The sequence below is a fragment of the Kwoniella dejecticola genome, chromosome 1 (assembly GCF_000512565.2).
Source record: "Kwoniella dejecticola CBS 10117 chromosome 1, complete sequence".
Classification (NCBI taxonomy): domain Eukaryota; kingdom Fungi; phylum Basidiomycota; class Tremellomycetes; order Tremellales; family Cryptococcaceae; genus Kwoniella; species Kwoniella dejecticola.
In genome coordinates, this window is record NC_089301.1 from 291,191 (window position 1) to 304,270 (window position 13,080).

Here is a 13,080-nt window from a genome sequence, read left to right on the forward strand (position 1 = left end):
TCCTCTCGTACGGCTTGGGTGGAGTGGCAGGAAGGAGTTCTCGTTCTCGAGGATGTTGTCATACTCAATTTTGAACTTCGCAGTTTAAGTGGGACTTGGCTTCTTGGCATGATGCAAAAACATATCTCCATCTCATCGGTCCGGAACGAATGGGGATCACCCCATTGTATATATAAGAGATGCGATGGATAATCATCGAGTGAAGTCTTTTTTTTTTTCCCTTCTTTCCTTCTTCGCGAAGATCACACTTACATATAGTATGACAACTGAGAAACACGCAACCAGCTCTGACGCTGAGAAGGGATTCTCAAGAGCTGATACTGGAAATACAGCTATCACACAATCACTACCATTCAAACCTCACACAGCGCCCTCGGGGAAAGTTCTAGATGCTCTTAGTGCAAATGAGACCAAGGGACTGTCAGAGCAGGAGGCGAAGAAAAGATTAGAGCAGTATGGATTGAACAGGTTGAAGCCTCCCAAAAAGCCCAGTCTGATTAAGATCTGTTTGAGGCAGATCGGAAACGCTATGACCGTCATTCTGAGTGAGTAACCCCCTCCTTTGGCATGTCGCATCATGAGGGATGCCAAGCTGACTTGCTCGATTTCAACAGTCGCCGCGATGGCGGTCTCCTTTGGTACGATGGACTGGATCAGTGGTGGAGTTATCGGTGCTTTGGTAATATTGAACGTCACTGTTGGCACAATAACCGAATGGCAAGCAGAAAAGGTGAGTCTCTATTTCTGGACACGAATGCCGAGAAAATGGAACCAATTCATGAACTAACGTAAATCTTTCCCGACCGCTCAGACCGTCGCAAGTCTTGAATCCGTTGGTGCACCGCAAGCAACCGTTATGCGAACTGCGGGTGGAACAGAAAGTTCGACCAAGATCATTGCTGTCGAAGAGGTCGTGCCAGGAGATCTGGTTCTGGTGAAGAATGGTGATATCATCCCTGCCGATGGCCGGGTGCTTGAGGGTCACTGCAGCAATCTGGAATGTGATGAAGCGTTCTTGACTGGTAAGCTCATATATTGTTGTGAACAGTACAATTCGCTAACGATCACTTAGGTGAATCTTTGCCCGTTGCCAAGCAATCTGATCCAATCGATGAGGAAGATTGTCCAGTCGGGTAAATTCAGACTCTTGGATCGGAACGAGCGGACTAGGCTGATAGTATTTGCAGTGACCAATTGAGTATGGTCTTCTCCGGTGCTCAGGTCACCAAAGGCCGTGCCCGAGTAGTCATCACCTCGACGGGAATGAATACCGAAATCGGTAAAATCGCACAGGCTCTGGACTCCAAGGCTAAGAAAACGGACACCGGTTTCGCGGCATACTGGTACAAATTCAAGGTCATCATGGGTGTTGCGGAAACGACTCCATTGCAAATCAAGTGAGTCGGTTTCGGCCCGTGAGCAGAAGGATGCTGATCAGCGATCTCGGCCAGACTCAACAAACTTGCTTACTTCCTGCTGGGCTGCTCGATCCTTATTGCCATAATCGTGGTTGCTTCCACCGGTTTCAAGGATGTGCCCCTTTCCGTGGCAACATACGCTGTAGCAGCTGCCGTGTCCATCCTGCCAGCCTCACTCATTGCGGTCGTCAGTCTGACCCTGGCAAGAGCGTCAACCGATCTTGCTCAAAGAAATGCCCTAGTCCGACGTATGGATGCTATCGAAGCCCTAGCGGGTGTTGAAAATGTCTGCTCTGATAAGGTGAGCTCTTCTTTGCACTGTTTGACGTCTGCAAGCAGCTCATTACACATCGATAGACCGGTACTCTTACTGTCGGTCGAATGGTTGTCCGAAAATTCTGGGTTCCCGCTCTCGATCCTCGTGCCAATGAATCCGCTCCTGTCAACACAAAGCGAGGTCAAGCATACTCTTTTGAGACTGGTTCTGACCCATTCTACCCCCGAGGTGAGGTCCGTTCCGACAGAGAAGAGATCTCTCCCGGCGGAGCAGTCCTTGACTTGAAGAGAAAACCCCAACGAAAGAACTCCGACACCTCTACCCCTGAAAATGATCCTGACGCTCAAGAATTAGAATTATCCGAACAAGTCATCTTAGTGGACGAACAAGAACACGGTCTTCGAGATCTAGGACTTTGTGCATCACTCTGTAACCAAGCGACCTTGTCTCGGCCTGTTGATAACGAGAGCCAATGGGAAGCTAACGGTGATCCCACCGAAATTGCCCTGCAAGTCGCCGCTCATAAGCTCGGCCACGGTAAACCTTTCCTCACTCATTCCAGACCTCACCCTCAACGAGCCGATTCCGTCAGATCAGGACACAGTGGAAGACCGCCTATAGCTGGGTCCAGAGGTCACTACGAGCAAGTCATCGAGCATCCTTTCGATTCCACCGTCAAAAGGATGTCCATCGCATACAGATTCGTTCCAGACGACAAGACCGAAGGTCACGTACAATGTTACCTCAAAGGAGCGGTAGAACGAGTTTTCGAATTGTGCACCTCCGTTCATGGGGAAGAACTCACCGACGAGAGGAAGAAAGATATCATGGTCAAGGTCGATGCGCTGGCTGCGCAGGGTCTCCGAGTCTTAGCTTTGTGTGGCAAACGGCTCCCAGCTCGAGCGGTCGACGAAGTTAAGAGCGCTCCTCGAGATCAATTCGAGCGAGACTTCGCCTTCTTGGGTTTAGCCGGTATTTTCGACCCCCCAAGAAAGGAGTCTCCCGGTGCTGTGGCGGACTGTCTCCGAGCTGGAATTACCCCTAGAATGTTGACCGGTGATCACCCTGCAACTGCTACTGCTATAGCCCTCAATATCGGTATCTTGGAAAAGGCTTACAGCAAAGAAGCCGTCATGACTGGCCAACAGTTCGATGCTCTCAGTGAAGATGAGATTGACAAATTACCTGAATTGCCGCTTGTCGTTGCCCGATGTGCTCCAGAAACTAAGGTCAGAATGGTTGACGCTATCCATCGAAGAGGTCAGAAGACAGTCATGACCGGAGATGGAGTGAACGATTCTCCTGCACTCAAACGGGCAGATGTCGGTGTTGGAATGGGTACAGGATCAGATGTCGCGAAACAATCCTCAAGAATTGTATTGAGTGACGATAATTTCAGTACTATCATTCGAGCTATTCGAAAAGGTCGATCCGTCTTCAAGAACTTGGCCAAATTCTTACTCTACCTGCTTTCCGGTAACTTGGCTGAGATCATCGTGTTGATGATCGGATTGGCCTTCAAAGATGAGAACGACCAATCGGTATTCCCTTTGTCCGCTGTCGCGGCTCTTTGGATCAACACCCTCGCTGCTGGTCCGCCTGCCTTGGCGCTTGGTCTTGAGCCTACAGCCGTTGATGCGATGGAACAGCCTCCTACTTCTTTCCACCACATCTTCAACCTTGAATTCTACATTGATCTCGTCTTCTACGGTGTCCTGATGGGATCGTTGAGTTTGGTCAACTTCGTCATCGTCCTTTGGGGCTACTTCCCTGGAGACCTCGGGAGATACTGTAACGAGGGTGATTCCGAGATCTGTGACCCAGTATTCCAAGCTCGAGCCACCTGCTTCGCTACTTTGGTCATCATCTTGATGATCCACGGTCTGGAATGTAAACACTTCAACAAGGGAATTTTCCAGGTCAATCTCAAAGACAACAAGGTATTGCTTTGGTCGGTATTTGTATTGGCCCTCGGCACTGTGAGTCGGATTTAACTCTACCGAAAGGGCTGCATTGCAGCTGATTGTTGACATCCACTGTACTATCCAGTTCCCTGTCGTATACATACCCGTTATCAACAACAAGGTATTCCTACACGGTGCTTTGAAATGGGAATGGGGAATTGTCGTAAGTCTGAAACGTATGCCTCAGTCCTATGTGGAACAATCAGCTAACAACGACCTTAATTATCAGTTTGGAATGATCTTTGTTTACCTTGCTTGCACGGAGCTGTACAAATGGTGTAAAAGAATCTACTTCCGCCGAACTCATGTCCCCGAGCCCTCCAGGGGCCCTTCGGACAAGACGCTCAAGATGGAGACTACTATCGCTCCGGTGTAAAACCATAAGTCGCCAGCATGTCAGGAATGGGAGGATCTTTATGTAGCTATTTTATACACAAATAGGAATATAATGGAAGTGATCATAATATGCATAGGACAAGAATAAAGTGGGTATATCTTGACACAATCTAATGATATCAGCATGAGCTTCAGGCATGATCATATAACTTATGATTAGCCGCATAGCAATAGCTACGACCAGTATGTCACATCATCGCTCAAGAAGCCAATATGATCTATATCCCCGATCACCTCGTCGATTGTCTTGAAATACTTGTCCTGGTCCTTGATAGGGCATCGAAGTATTATACTGCAATCGAACGTTAGCTGCAGTAGCTCGCAACACTGTTAGCTTTCGATGGTCCGTATTTACGAATGTATTTCGCCACCATTGACTTCGCCTCTGACATCGTAGAACCTGTTTGTGGATTTCAGCTTGACTACTATGGGACTTTCGTTCATTCGGCCCAGCCAGTAACCTAATGGACATTGCCGCAATTAATACCGATCAGTCAGCTAACCCATAGGCCTACTCACCCTTCTTATTGACTGCCCTTGAAAAGGCACAAAAGCCATGAATCGCAGCGGTTCACTCACGGACGTTGTCATAGCTCATATCCCAAGTAACTTCTGCACGCTTGCCAGTGATCTTCCATAGTCCCGTAGCAGCATTTGCGGAAGTGTACTGATCGTTGACGAACTGACCATTCTGAATCCAGTCACCGTCTTGCTGGTTGATCGTGGCACTCTCAAGAGCAGCCGGCCACCTGTGGTAGCAAAGTCAGCTATCCATATATAGGCCCATGCTGAAGTGATTTTCTTCTCATCAGATCACCTTCATGTGGATGATTTCGCTCCAGTGAAACGACGTACCAGCATTCACCTGCGAGACTGTAATCATCGAATAAAGTGGACGAGTAATTCATTTCCTGTTGATACTGGTTCTGCCACTGATCGAAGATGGTGATTGTTGCCGATTGAACCCAGTCTGGCCCCCCACCAAAAGAGAATTTGCTCGTCACAATACCCGGGTTTCCCCAAACGATAGCACTTGCCGCTGCCAGCTTCGACACAGATCGTCAGCATTAGACTTGAATCAAGGGACTCAAGCGATGATAAACTCACCAGCCAGGTGCTATCTCTCCCCGCGAGATCAGATCGCTTGGGAGAACCGTGCCATATCGGACCTCGTTCTCCCTCGAGCCGCAGACCTTTGTGACCGATATCATTGTTTTCCGTCTCTTCGTTGCTGTCTTGTCGCTTGTCAATGGTTCCTTGTGCCCTTACGCTGATTGCCAGCGCCAGTGACAATACCAGTGAGATGGACGAGCCTCTCAACCGGTAAAACATGTTTATGATTTCGATCCTCCAAGCGGAATAATGTTCAGCGCGACTTTGGGAATGATAAGTCCAAGCGAAGAGGTCGGGCCAAGCTTGGAACATACTCAAAAACTCCGGAGATTGGACACATCGGGATCCTTTCGACGAGTCGTCCGTAGACCCAAAAAGGAGGTCCCGTTACAATCCGCACAGCTGACCTTAAGGGGAAAGGGTGAATTAAGTGCTTCACCAAGTACCTTTCTTGATCTGGTGCGATCCTTGGAAACTCTATCACCACTTTGGCTATACTTGACACTACTACTTGCGCAAGGACGCTGTATGCCGACATAAAGGAGATCTTGCGGCTAATCAGCTTGTCGTCGATGATGCAACAATGTATGTTTATTTGATTAGTTACCTCTATATTCATCCCGACATGTGAAGATTATCGTGCCATCGATGAACTCTATCAGACCTTGCACGAGCTCAGCTGTCCTCCCGCAGTACCCTGATCAGTCATTGCTAGCTGTATTGTTACCTTTCATCACTGATCTGATTCATACGGCCGAGGCCGTCGCCATTGGACGTCGACCGGTTTACTGATCAGAAACTGCGAGCACAATCAGCGTACTTGACCGAATCATACCTGTATGTCTGGGTGACCTTCGAGCTCTGCATTGAGATCATGCAGATGGAGCTGGACTTCTCGGACTCTTAGCTTGTCGCCCTCTTCTGATCCTCTGAGCTGGTGATATCGGTTGGGTCATCCTGAATAAGGCTGACATAGCAACAAAAATCCAGGTGCACTAATCTGATCCGTCGATCGGGATGATGTAGCGCGTCTCCGGCTACGGTTACGTGACCGAGCATCATCAATCAACCAAATCAACTCCCCCTTATCTTGCATCCTTCCCTTTCTTCTCTCAATCTGATCACTGCATGTGACTGACCTGGCTCTCTCCACCCAACATGTCATCATCTTCGCCACCTCTGCATCCCTCCACAACGCACTATCAGGATGAACCGCAACCTCCACCGCCCATGACACCGCTTGAACCTCCAGACGTTCCAGCGATCTTACGTTCCAAGCGATCCCTCAAACGACAAATCCTATCTCTAAATGTCACATTGCCTCGTCCGCTGCAGATCGGCCTGACATGCTTCAGTATAGCGATCAGTGCTGTACAGGCTAATGGGGTGTATTGCTGGGGTACATACGGGCCGGACGTAGCTAGATCCCTCAAATTGGACATCACTCAAGCCCAAACGATTGTCATAGGGTGAGTCGTGTTTTCTCAATATCGTACCCCAAGCCGAAATGCTGAGCTAACGACGGATATAGAGGAACACTGGGTGTATATCTTTGCGCTGCGCCTCTCGGGGCTCTGACAGACAAGTATGGTCCTAGAGTGTGGGTGACATCCTCTCTCTGCTTCGAATTATAGCTAATCAATTTGTAATTCAGTGGATCATTGGTGTCTGCTGGATTCAGCTTGATAGGCTATCAATCTTTCGCCGCTATATTACGCTCAGCCACCTCCGAAACACCCTTCGTCCACATCTACCTAACCATAGCATACTTCCTAGTCGGAGCCGCAACTGTCGGATCCTACTTTGCTTGTTTGACTTGTTGTGAGTCCCGTTAGCACGATGGCAACGCAGAATCCATCGCAGAGACCGGTTGCTGACATTCGAGTCCAGCATCACTATCATTTCCATCACATCCCACACTAGCCTTGTCGCTCCCCTTGTCCCTGATCGGTCTATCAGCATTGGTCCTTTCGTCCTTTTCCGCATTACCCATATTCTCCCTCAAGCATTCCAGAGAATTGGATGCCGCCAAATTCCTGTTTTTCCTCGGAATCCTTTCTCCCGCTGTCAACCTCTTCGGATCGCTTTTCATGAAAGTCATTCCTCAGCCTGAGTTGTTTGGCGATATCAAGCTACCTGAAGATGCCGAAAATGGTCACGGTCAGAACGCACACCTCGACAATGATGACAACGAACAGGACTATGATGACGAGGATCAGGACGATGAGTCGGCAGATATGGGAGAAATGAGTGAGAGTATTGGCCAGCTACTTAGATTGGACGAGAGGACTCCGATGTTGATTGGCGGTATCGAAGCGGCATGGGAAGAGATAGAAGCTATGGAGAGTGGGAAAGATAGTTATACAGCGAAGGACTTGCTCAAGGACTATCAGGGGTTCTGGAGTTTTGGCATTTTCCTCGCTCTAATTATTGGTCCTGTAAGTTAGAGTCTCTTGTATCTCTCACTTTCTGCCATGACCTTCAAGCCTATTGTTGATCTCGTTTCGTGTACAGGGAGAAATGGTCATCGCATCTATCGGATCCATAATCACTTCACTCCTACCACCAACAGCCCTTCACTCCGACATTTCGATGTTCTTCACTACTCTGGCGCCGTCCTTCACATTGACAAATTCAAATCCACTTGCCGTCAGGAACAAGCATGTCTTTCTCTTATCTCTCACGTCGACGATAGCCAGACTAGTCACGGGTGTTCTGGCAGATTACTTGGCTCCGCCATTACACGCAACTCCGAATCCAGCGCATAGACGGGATCCAACGCAACCGAGTCATCTCTTCATAAGGCAGCGACCAGTACGGTTAAGCAGATCAGCATTTGCCGCTTTAGCAGGAGCTACGTTAGGTTTGATCTTCGCTTGGTCTGCTGGCATGCTGGGTGATACAGGCGCGCATCTCAGCGTGCTCAGTGCAGGAGCCGGAGCGATGTACGGAACCATTTTCACGCTGGTAGTGCGTATAATCTTTCTTTATCATAATCGGGTGTAGAGTGTTCGGCAAAAGAATCAAGCTGATATGGTGAATGATAGCCCGCCGTCGTATCGCATCATTATGGAGCGACGAACTTTGGTTTGGCATGGGGGATGATATCATACTTTGCTGCTTTAGGTTCAATCGTGTACTCTGTGAGTCTTGCTTACTCTTCGACCGTCGGGCAGAGAACTAAATTTCATGGTCTCATCAGTATCTTTACGCATTGCTGTCCATTCCCGCTTCGGGAGATCCGTCAGATCAATGTTATGGCCCTCGATGTTTCAAGTTTACCTTCATTGTTTGCGCTATAAGTTGTATGATAGGTTCAGTCGGTGTCATTGTCCTGGGTAGAAGATGGAAAGTTTGAGCGATCTCACAAGGTGTTGGAACCGCATTCCGTTAGATCCTCATGGCTTCTGCGATGAGTGCATCTTCAGGGATTGTATTCGTGCATGCGCAGAACGTAGTAATCAGCTCTTGCGCATGTACGTCGATGCCTGACAATATATGTATAGTTTTTACTTTAGGGTTATGCAAGACAGCTTCTGCCGGTTGTTCGTCCGTTCAAGCCGAAATTGCTAGGCGGTGCTGAGAAGTGGCGATCTGGAGTGCGTGTAGGTTATGTCGACGGAGTATGCAGCTTCGTCATACAACGTGTTGATGAAACAACATCTTATAATCACACCAACTTTGATGTTTGGCGAGAAATACCATGTAATGTACATGTACTGTAGTGCGTCAGCAAAATTGGCACTTGGGTTGATCGGCCCTACCGATTCCCAATATCTGTGCTTTCTTTGCTTCTGACAGAGCTGCAACCTTGTTCGACACCCTGTCGGTCCATATTCTCAGTAGTACGCTGTCTACCCACTATGCAGAGTACGACAATTATGAGCGTCGTCCTTCTTGTAACCTTGATGGACCAGTCTTCGTCCGAAGTAGACCTATATCTAGCCTGCACATTAGGTATAATTTCTTGTCGCTTTGTCTATCTTCCTTCTTCATTCAATCGACTCATCCTTGTATCTGTATCCCTCTTCTCACTCCATTGCTTTGTGTATTCAACAAATTCTCATTCACGCCCAACAGCCCTCATCCTCATCTTTACACTCTTCATTCAATAGCTTGACCCGTATCCCAACTGTGCGAGTACTCGTACCCGTACTACACAATTTCGCTCAAACACAATATGGTCTTGAAGAACGAACGCCCGATATCCCTTCCATTCGTTTTCACCCTGATGTCCCCTCGCACCAAATACGGGACACTCCCACGAGCCGCTGGTACCCATAAACCCGGCGCAGCTCCTTTGCCTCCTCCCGGCTATGAAGATATACGATCCTCAAGTGGCACTCTGATGTTTTACAATGCTCGTGATATGGGAGCTTGTCAACTGGTGGCGAAAGGTCTCAAGAGCGGGTTCTTCGTGCCCAATAGCTCGAAGGGCTTCATGCCTCCCCCGGACCCATCGAAAAGTCAAGCAGACAATACGAGTCTGTTTGTAGGTGGTTTACAAGGGCAAGTCACCGAAGATGATTTGATTGTCCTCGGACAAGTATATGGGGATCTCACCGAGGTAAGTCGAGTCGAATCAAATCTACATGGGAACAGCATTGTACAGTACTGCACTCGAGTACTGTATTTGTGGCAGTGGCAGATTGAGGCAAGAGGGCTGATGGAGATTTGCATGGTATGGCGATAGGTCACGATCCTCCCCGACCAGAAATCCGGTTTCTTGACATACGAAACCAAGATGCAATCGGACTTGGCGATGAAGTGTATGCAGGGATTCAAGATTCGAGATGTTTGTCTTCGAATCAATTACGCTACGCATCGTTGTGAGTAATCTCCTTCTCAGCCATGCGGTGCTTCGCAAAGAGGCAAAGACGATTGAATATGAGCTGATCTGCGCTTTTGAAAAATAGCGCCCAATCTACGGGTCCTTTCATCCTCGACGGACGAGTGGCACCCCCGTATCGACTTTATGAACCTTCCTATTGGAGATTCGACTCGCCCTTCGAATCTTGCTAAGATTCGAGCTACGGCTCCCGTGTTCATACCCAGAGCAGGGATTACGTCCACAGGGACCAGCAATAGCAACAGCAATAGCGCTACTTATAGCAATAGCAACAGGCACAGCAGTATCGATAGCAGTACTAGCAACAATACCAACAGCAGTACTGGTAATAACGATACTTACAGCAGCGGTGATTGTTTCAGCAAAATCGCCTATCGAAATAGTGCAATCTGTAACCGAGCTAACGGACGATCACTCGTATCGAAGGATAGGAATCAAGACGCCACAGCAGGGCGCGACGCTGCGAAATCCCGCGATGGGCCCAAATACCCCATGTCCGCTGGTATTGGAATCAACAAGTTCTCGATTGGCAAGAACTTCGGTAATGTCAACATCGACATCCAGAGGAACATGAACCAATTCAGCGATTTAGAGAGGATCAACGAATCCTTACCCCGAACTCAGCCTCAGCGACAGCGACAGCGACACCCCCAGCTACAACAACAGTCGCACAAGTCATCCTTGTCTCCTGAAGCAATTACGAGATGGTCAAAACCACCATCCCTCTATACTACCATTGCTTGCCCCTGGGCAGATCCCCATCCCGTTTCTCAAGTCCGAACCAGCCAAAGAAAAGAATTGGCCCGAGTCGGTATTCTCCCTTCGAACTCGAATAACACCACAACAGAGGAGAACATGAATCCGCCCGAGGGATTCAGACCGAAATGTACGATCAGACCACCACCTTCGGTTGTGGCCAGAGATCAATGATTCAATGGGTCATTTATCGTGTATCAAGGTCATTGAATGCGGACGTAGATATTGATAACAACCAAAATTATTAACCCACAAAAAAAGTTTAAAAGTGAAAAAGCAAAAAAGTACAAAAGGAAAAACCCATAAAAAGGAGAAGGCAAACATAGACGATCGAGTCGTATACGATACATCCTTTTAATTGATGATATTCGTTATTCATAATTGTATGCATTATTAGTTTTGGGTTTCGGATTTTGACTATACCAAACCAAAGTAAACTAAGTTAAACGGTTATGGCAGCCGTCAATCTACTTAACCCTCGTTTGATCTCATTCGGATTCCCCCCACTCAGGCTCTTAAGCTCCATATACAGATTATCCGATCGGTTCGCCGATGTCTTTCCTTTCCTGACTAATAGCTCATACAACCCTGAAACTTCCTTATCGGACATGTTGAACGGTATCTCTCTTTTCTTCAGGCCGGACGAAGCGTGTAGAGAATGGTATGGATCGAGTTGGGTGTACGGCGTTATAGGTTGAGATGTGGCTAGTTTGAGTCCGGAGATGAGTGAAGGCGATAGAGGGTTCTTAGGGTCTGATAGTGATAATGCGCTCAGAACAGTTCCTTTTGCCTGATAAACAAGAAGATGAGGACAACGACATGTAAGCTACATTGGCAACGCAGACACGGGGCATGAAGTGAAGATTATGACCAATGACTCACGAATGATCTTCTGCCTGAGATGAAATCTAGAGCGAGTCTAGGTGTGGAGAGGTGATATGGTTCGATCGGTTGGTATTCCGGTGTTCGGTATTGAGAAGTGGTGAACAGCGTCTGCGTTTCGTCTATAGCCCACAAGACAGGGAATCTGGGTTGATTTGGACGATCAGGTCAGGCACTGCACTTTCCGCGGCAAAGAGTGGGCTGATGACGAAGCCGACTCACTGTGTCTGCTTTTCCAGGACTGCCATGACAGAATCCAAGGCCTTGACAGCTATCCGGTCATCTTTACTACCATTTGCCACCAATTCACTGAGTTTCGATCCCTTGGTCGCTGTCTTGCCTTGGGCTAGCTCAATATCCGAGGTTAATTTGATCGCATCTAAGTTATCTTTGTTGACAGCTAACAACGTCGACAAGATCTTTTGGGCAGATTGCCATTGGCTGAACAGCTGAGTCAGAGGATCGTATATGAAATGCGAAGATGAATTTGTCCACTCGGTAGCTAAGCATTCTTGTCAGCTCCCGTCCTGTGAATCGACATCTAGGCCATAAGCTGACCTTTCGGATTGAATAGTACTATCCATCCGCTCTCCATGGCATATGCTACGGTTTGTAGCAATAACATGGACTTTCCACTCCCTCTTTCGCCAGCTTCAAGTACGCAGGTGATTCGTCAGCTGAATGACCCTCCGAGATTGGATGTCGCCATGGCTCACTAAGGACATATCGAGAATCTTTGCTTGATTTCCCCTTGTTCGCATCCAACTGACGAGCTAGATCTATAGTGGACTGTCGGATGACACTAGCTGGGCCACCATTCGACGACAGCTGCGTATGTCAGAGGTGTCAGCTTGCCGACTGTCTCCCATCTTCAAGCTGACCGCTACTCGGACTGACCTCTTGCTCGACCTTCTTCGACAGACTGAAAGCCCTCAATTTGTCGAATGTAGCCTTAGGAAAGGTCGTTGGTTTGCCCACATTGTCGGACTTGAAATTGCCCTATATATTGCCATCATGTATCTCATAAGCTCGTCCGCTGGGTACGCAGCGAATAAAGGAATGACAGGCAAGCTCACAGGTTGCAGTCTCGGGAGATCTGATAGGTCTGGCGGTTGACCTGCCATGGAGAATTTCAGAGCTACCGTCGATTGCCCACTTCCTCCACTACCTCCCGGCGAGACTTCTTTTTTCTTCTGATTGAATCCCTGCTTAGCATTTTTCGAAGTAGCTCCGGCTATTCAACAATTTCGTCAGCACACATGCCATACCGCAATAAGTTAGAGACGGCAGGTCATATTCACCCTTTTTAGGCTTGGCTACTGCTGAGACTGGTGCCGAGGTTGATATACCCCTTGACAAAGGCGTGGATGAGAATCGGATGATAGGTCGCATGTTGGTCTGACGGGCTGTGATGTGTCGATAAAT

The 13,080-nt window shown here is 48.2% G+C and overlaps 5 protein-coding genes across 5 annotated transcripts; 3 read left to right on the forward strand and 2 right to left on the reverse strand.

The window, feature by feature from the left end:
* Positions 1-259: 259 nt before the first annotated feature.
* On the forward strand, positions 260-4,035 carry I303_100113 (potassium/sodium efflux P-type ATPase, fungal-type; the record flags this gene model as incomplete). Its single annotated transcript, XM_018403490.1, has 9 exons — positions 260-545; positions 615-730; positions 812-1,022; positions 1,073-1,133; positions 1,188-1,397; positions 1,452-1,719; positions 1,776-3,674; positions 3,745-3,822; positions 3,889-4,035. The coding sequence occupies 9 exons, from the start codon at positions 260-262 to the stop codon at positions 4,033-4,035; spliced, it is 3,276 nt and encodes a 1,091-aa protein (XP_018266144.1).
* A 371-nt stretch (positions 4,036-4,406) lies between these two features.
* On the reverse strand, positions 4,407-5,387 carry I303_100114 (uncharacterized protein; the record flags this gene model as incomplete). The annotated part of the gene is made up of 4 exons (XM_065968050.1): positions 4,407-4,516; positions 4,635-4,804; positions 4,911-5,101; positions 5,163-5,387. The coding sequence occupies 4 exons, from the start codon at positions 5,385-5,387 to the stop codon at positions 4,407-4,409; spliced, it is 696 nt and encodes a 231-aa protein (XP_065824122.1).
* Positions 5,388-6,326: 939 nt separating this feature from the next.
* Positions 6,327-8,526, forward strand: I303_100115 (uncharacterized protein; the record flags this gene model as incomplete). Its single annotated transcript, XM_065968051.1, has 7 exons — positions 6,327-6,637; positions 6,700-6,768; positions 6,823-6,989; positions 7,059-7,606; positions 7,683-8,138; positions 8,216-8,311; positions 8,371-8,526. 7 exons carry the CDS (start codon positions 6,327-6,329, stop codon positions 8,524-8,526), a joined length of 1,803 nt encoding a protein of 600 aa, XP_065824123.1.
* Positions 8,527-9,348: 822 nt separating this feature from the next.
* On the forward strand, positions 9,349-10,947 carry I303_100116 (uncharacterized protein; the record flags this gene model as incomplete). Its single annotated transcript, XM_018403493.1, has 3 exons — positions 9,349-9,735; positions 9,862-9,997; positions 10,085-10,947. The coding sequence occupies 3 exons, from the start codon at positions 9,349-9,351 to the stop codon at positions 10,945-10,947; spliced, it is 1,386 nt and encodes a 461-aa protein (XP_018266147.1).
* Positions 10,948-11,215: 268 nt separating this feature from the next.
* On the reverse strand, positions 11,216-13,047 carry I303_100117 (mitochondrial 37S ribosomal protein mS29; the record flags this gene model as incomplete). Its single annotated transcript, XM_018403494.1, has 8 exons — positions 11,216-11,563; positions 11,656-11,800; positions 11,878-12,157; positions 12,214-12,306; positions 12,372-12,483; positions 12,553-12,654; positions 12,732-12,889; positions 12,957-13,047. The coding sequence occupies 8 exons, from the start codon at positions 13,045-13,047 to the stop codon at positions 11,216-11,218; spliced, it is 1,329 nt and encodes a 442-aa protein (XP_018266148.1).
* Between the last annotated feature and the right edge of the window lie 33 nt (positions 13,048-13,080).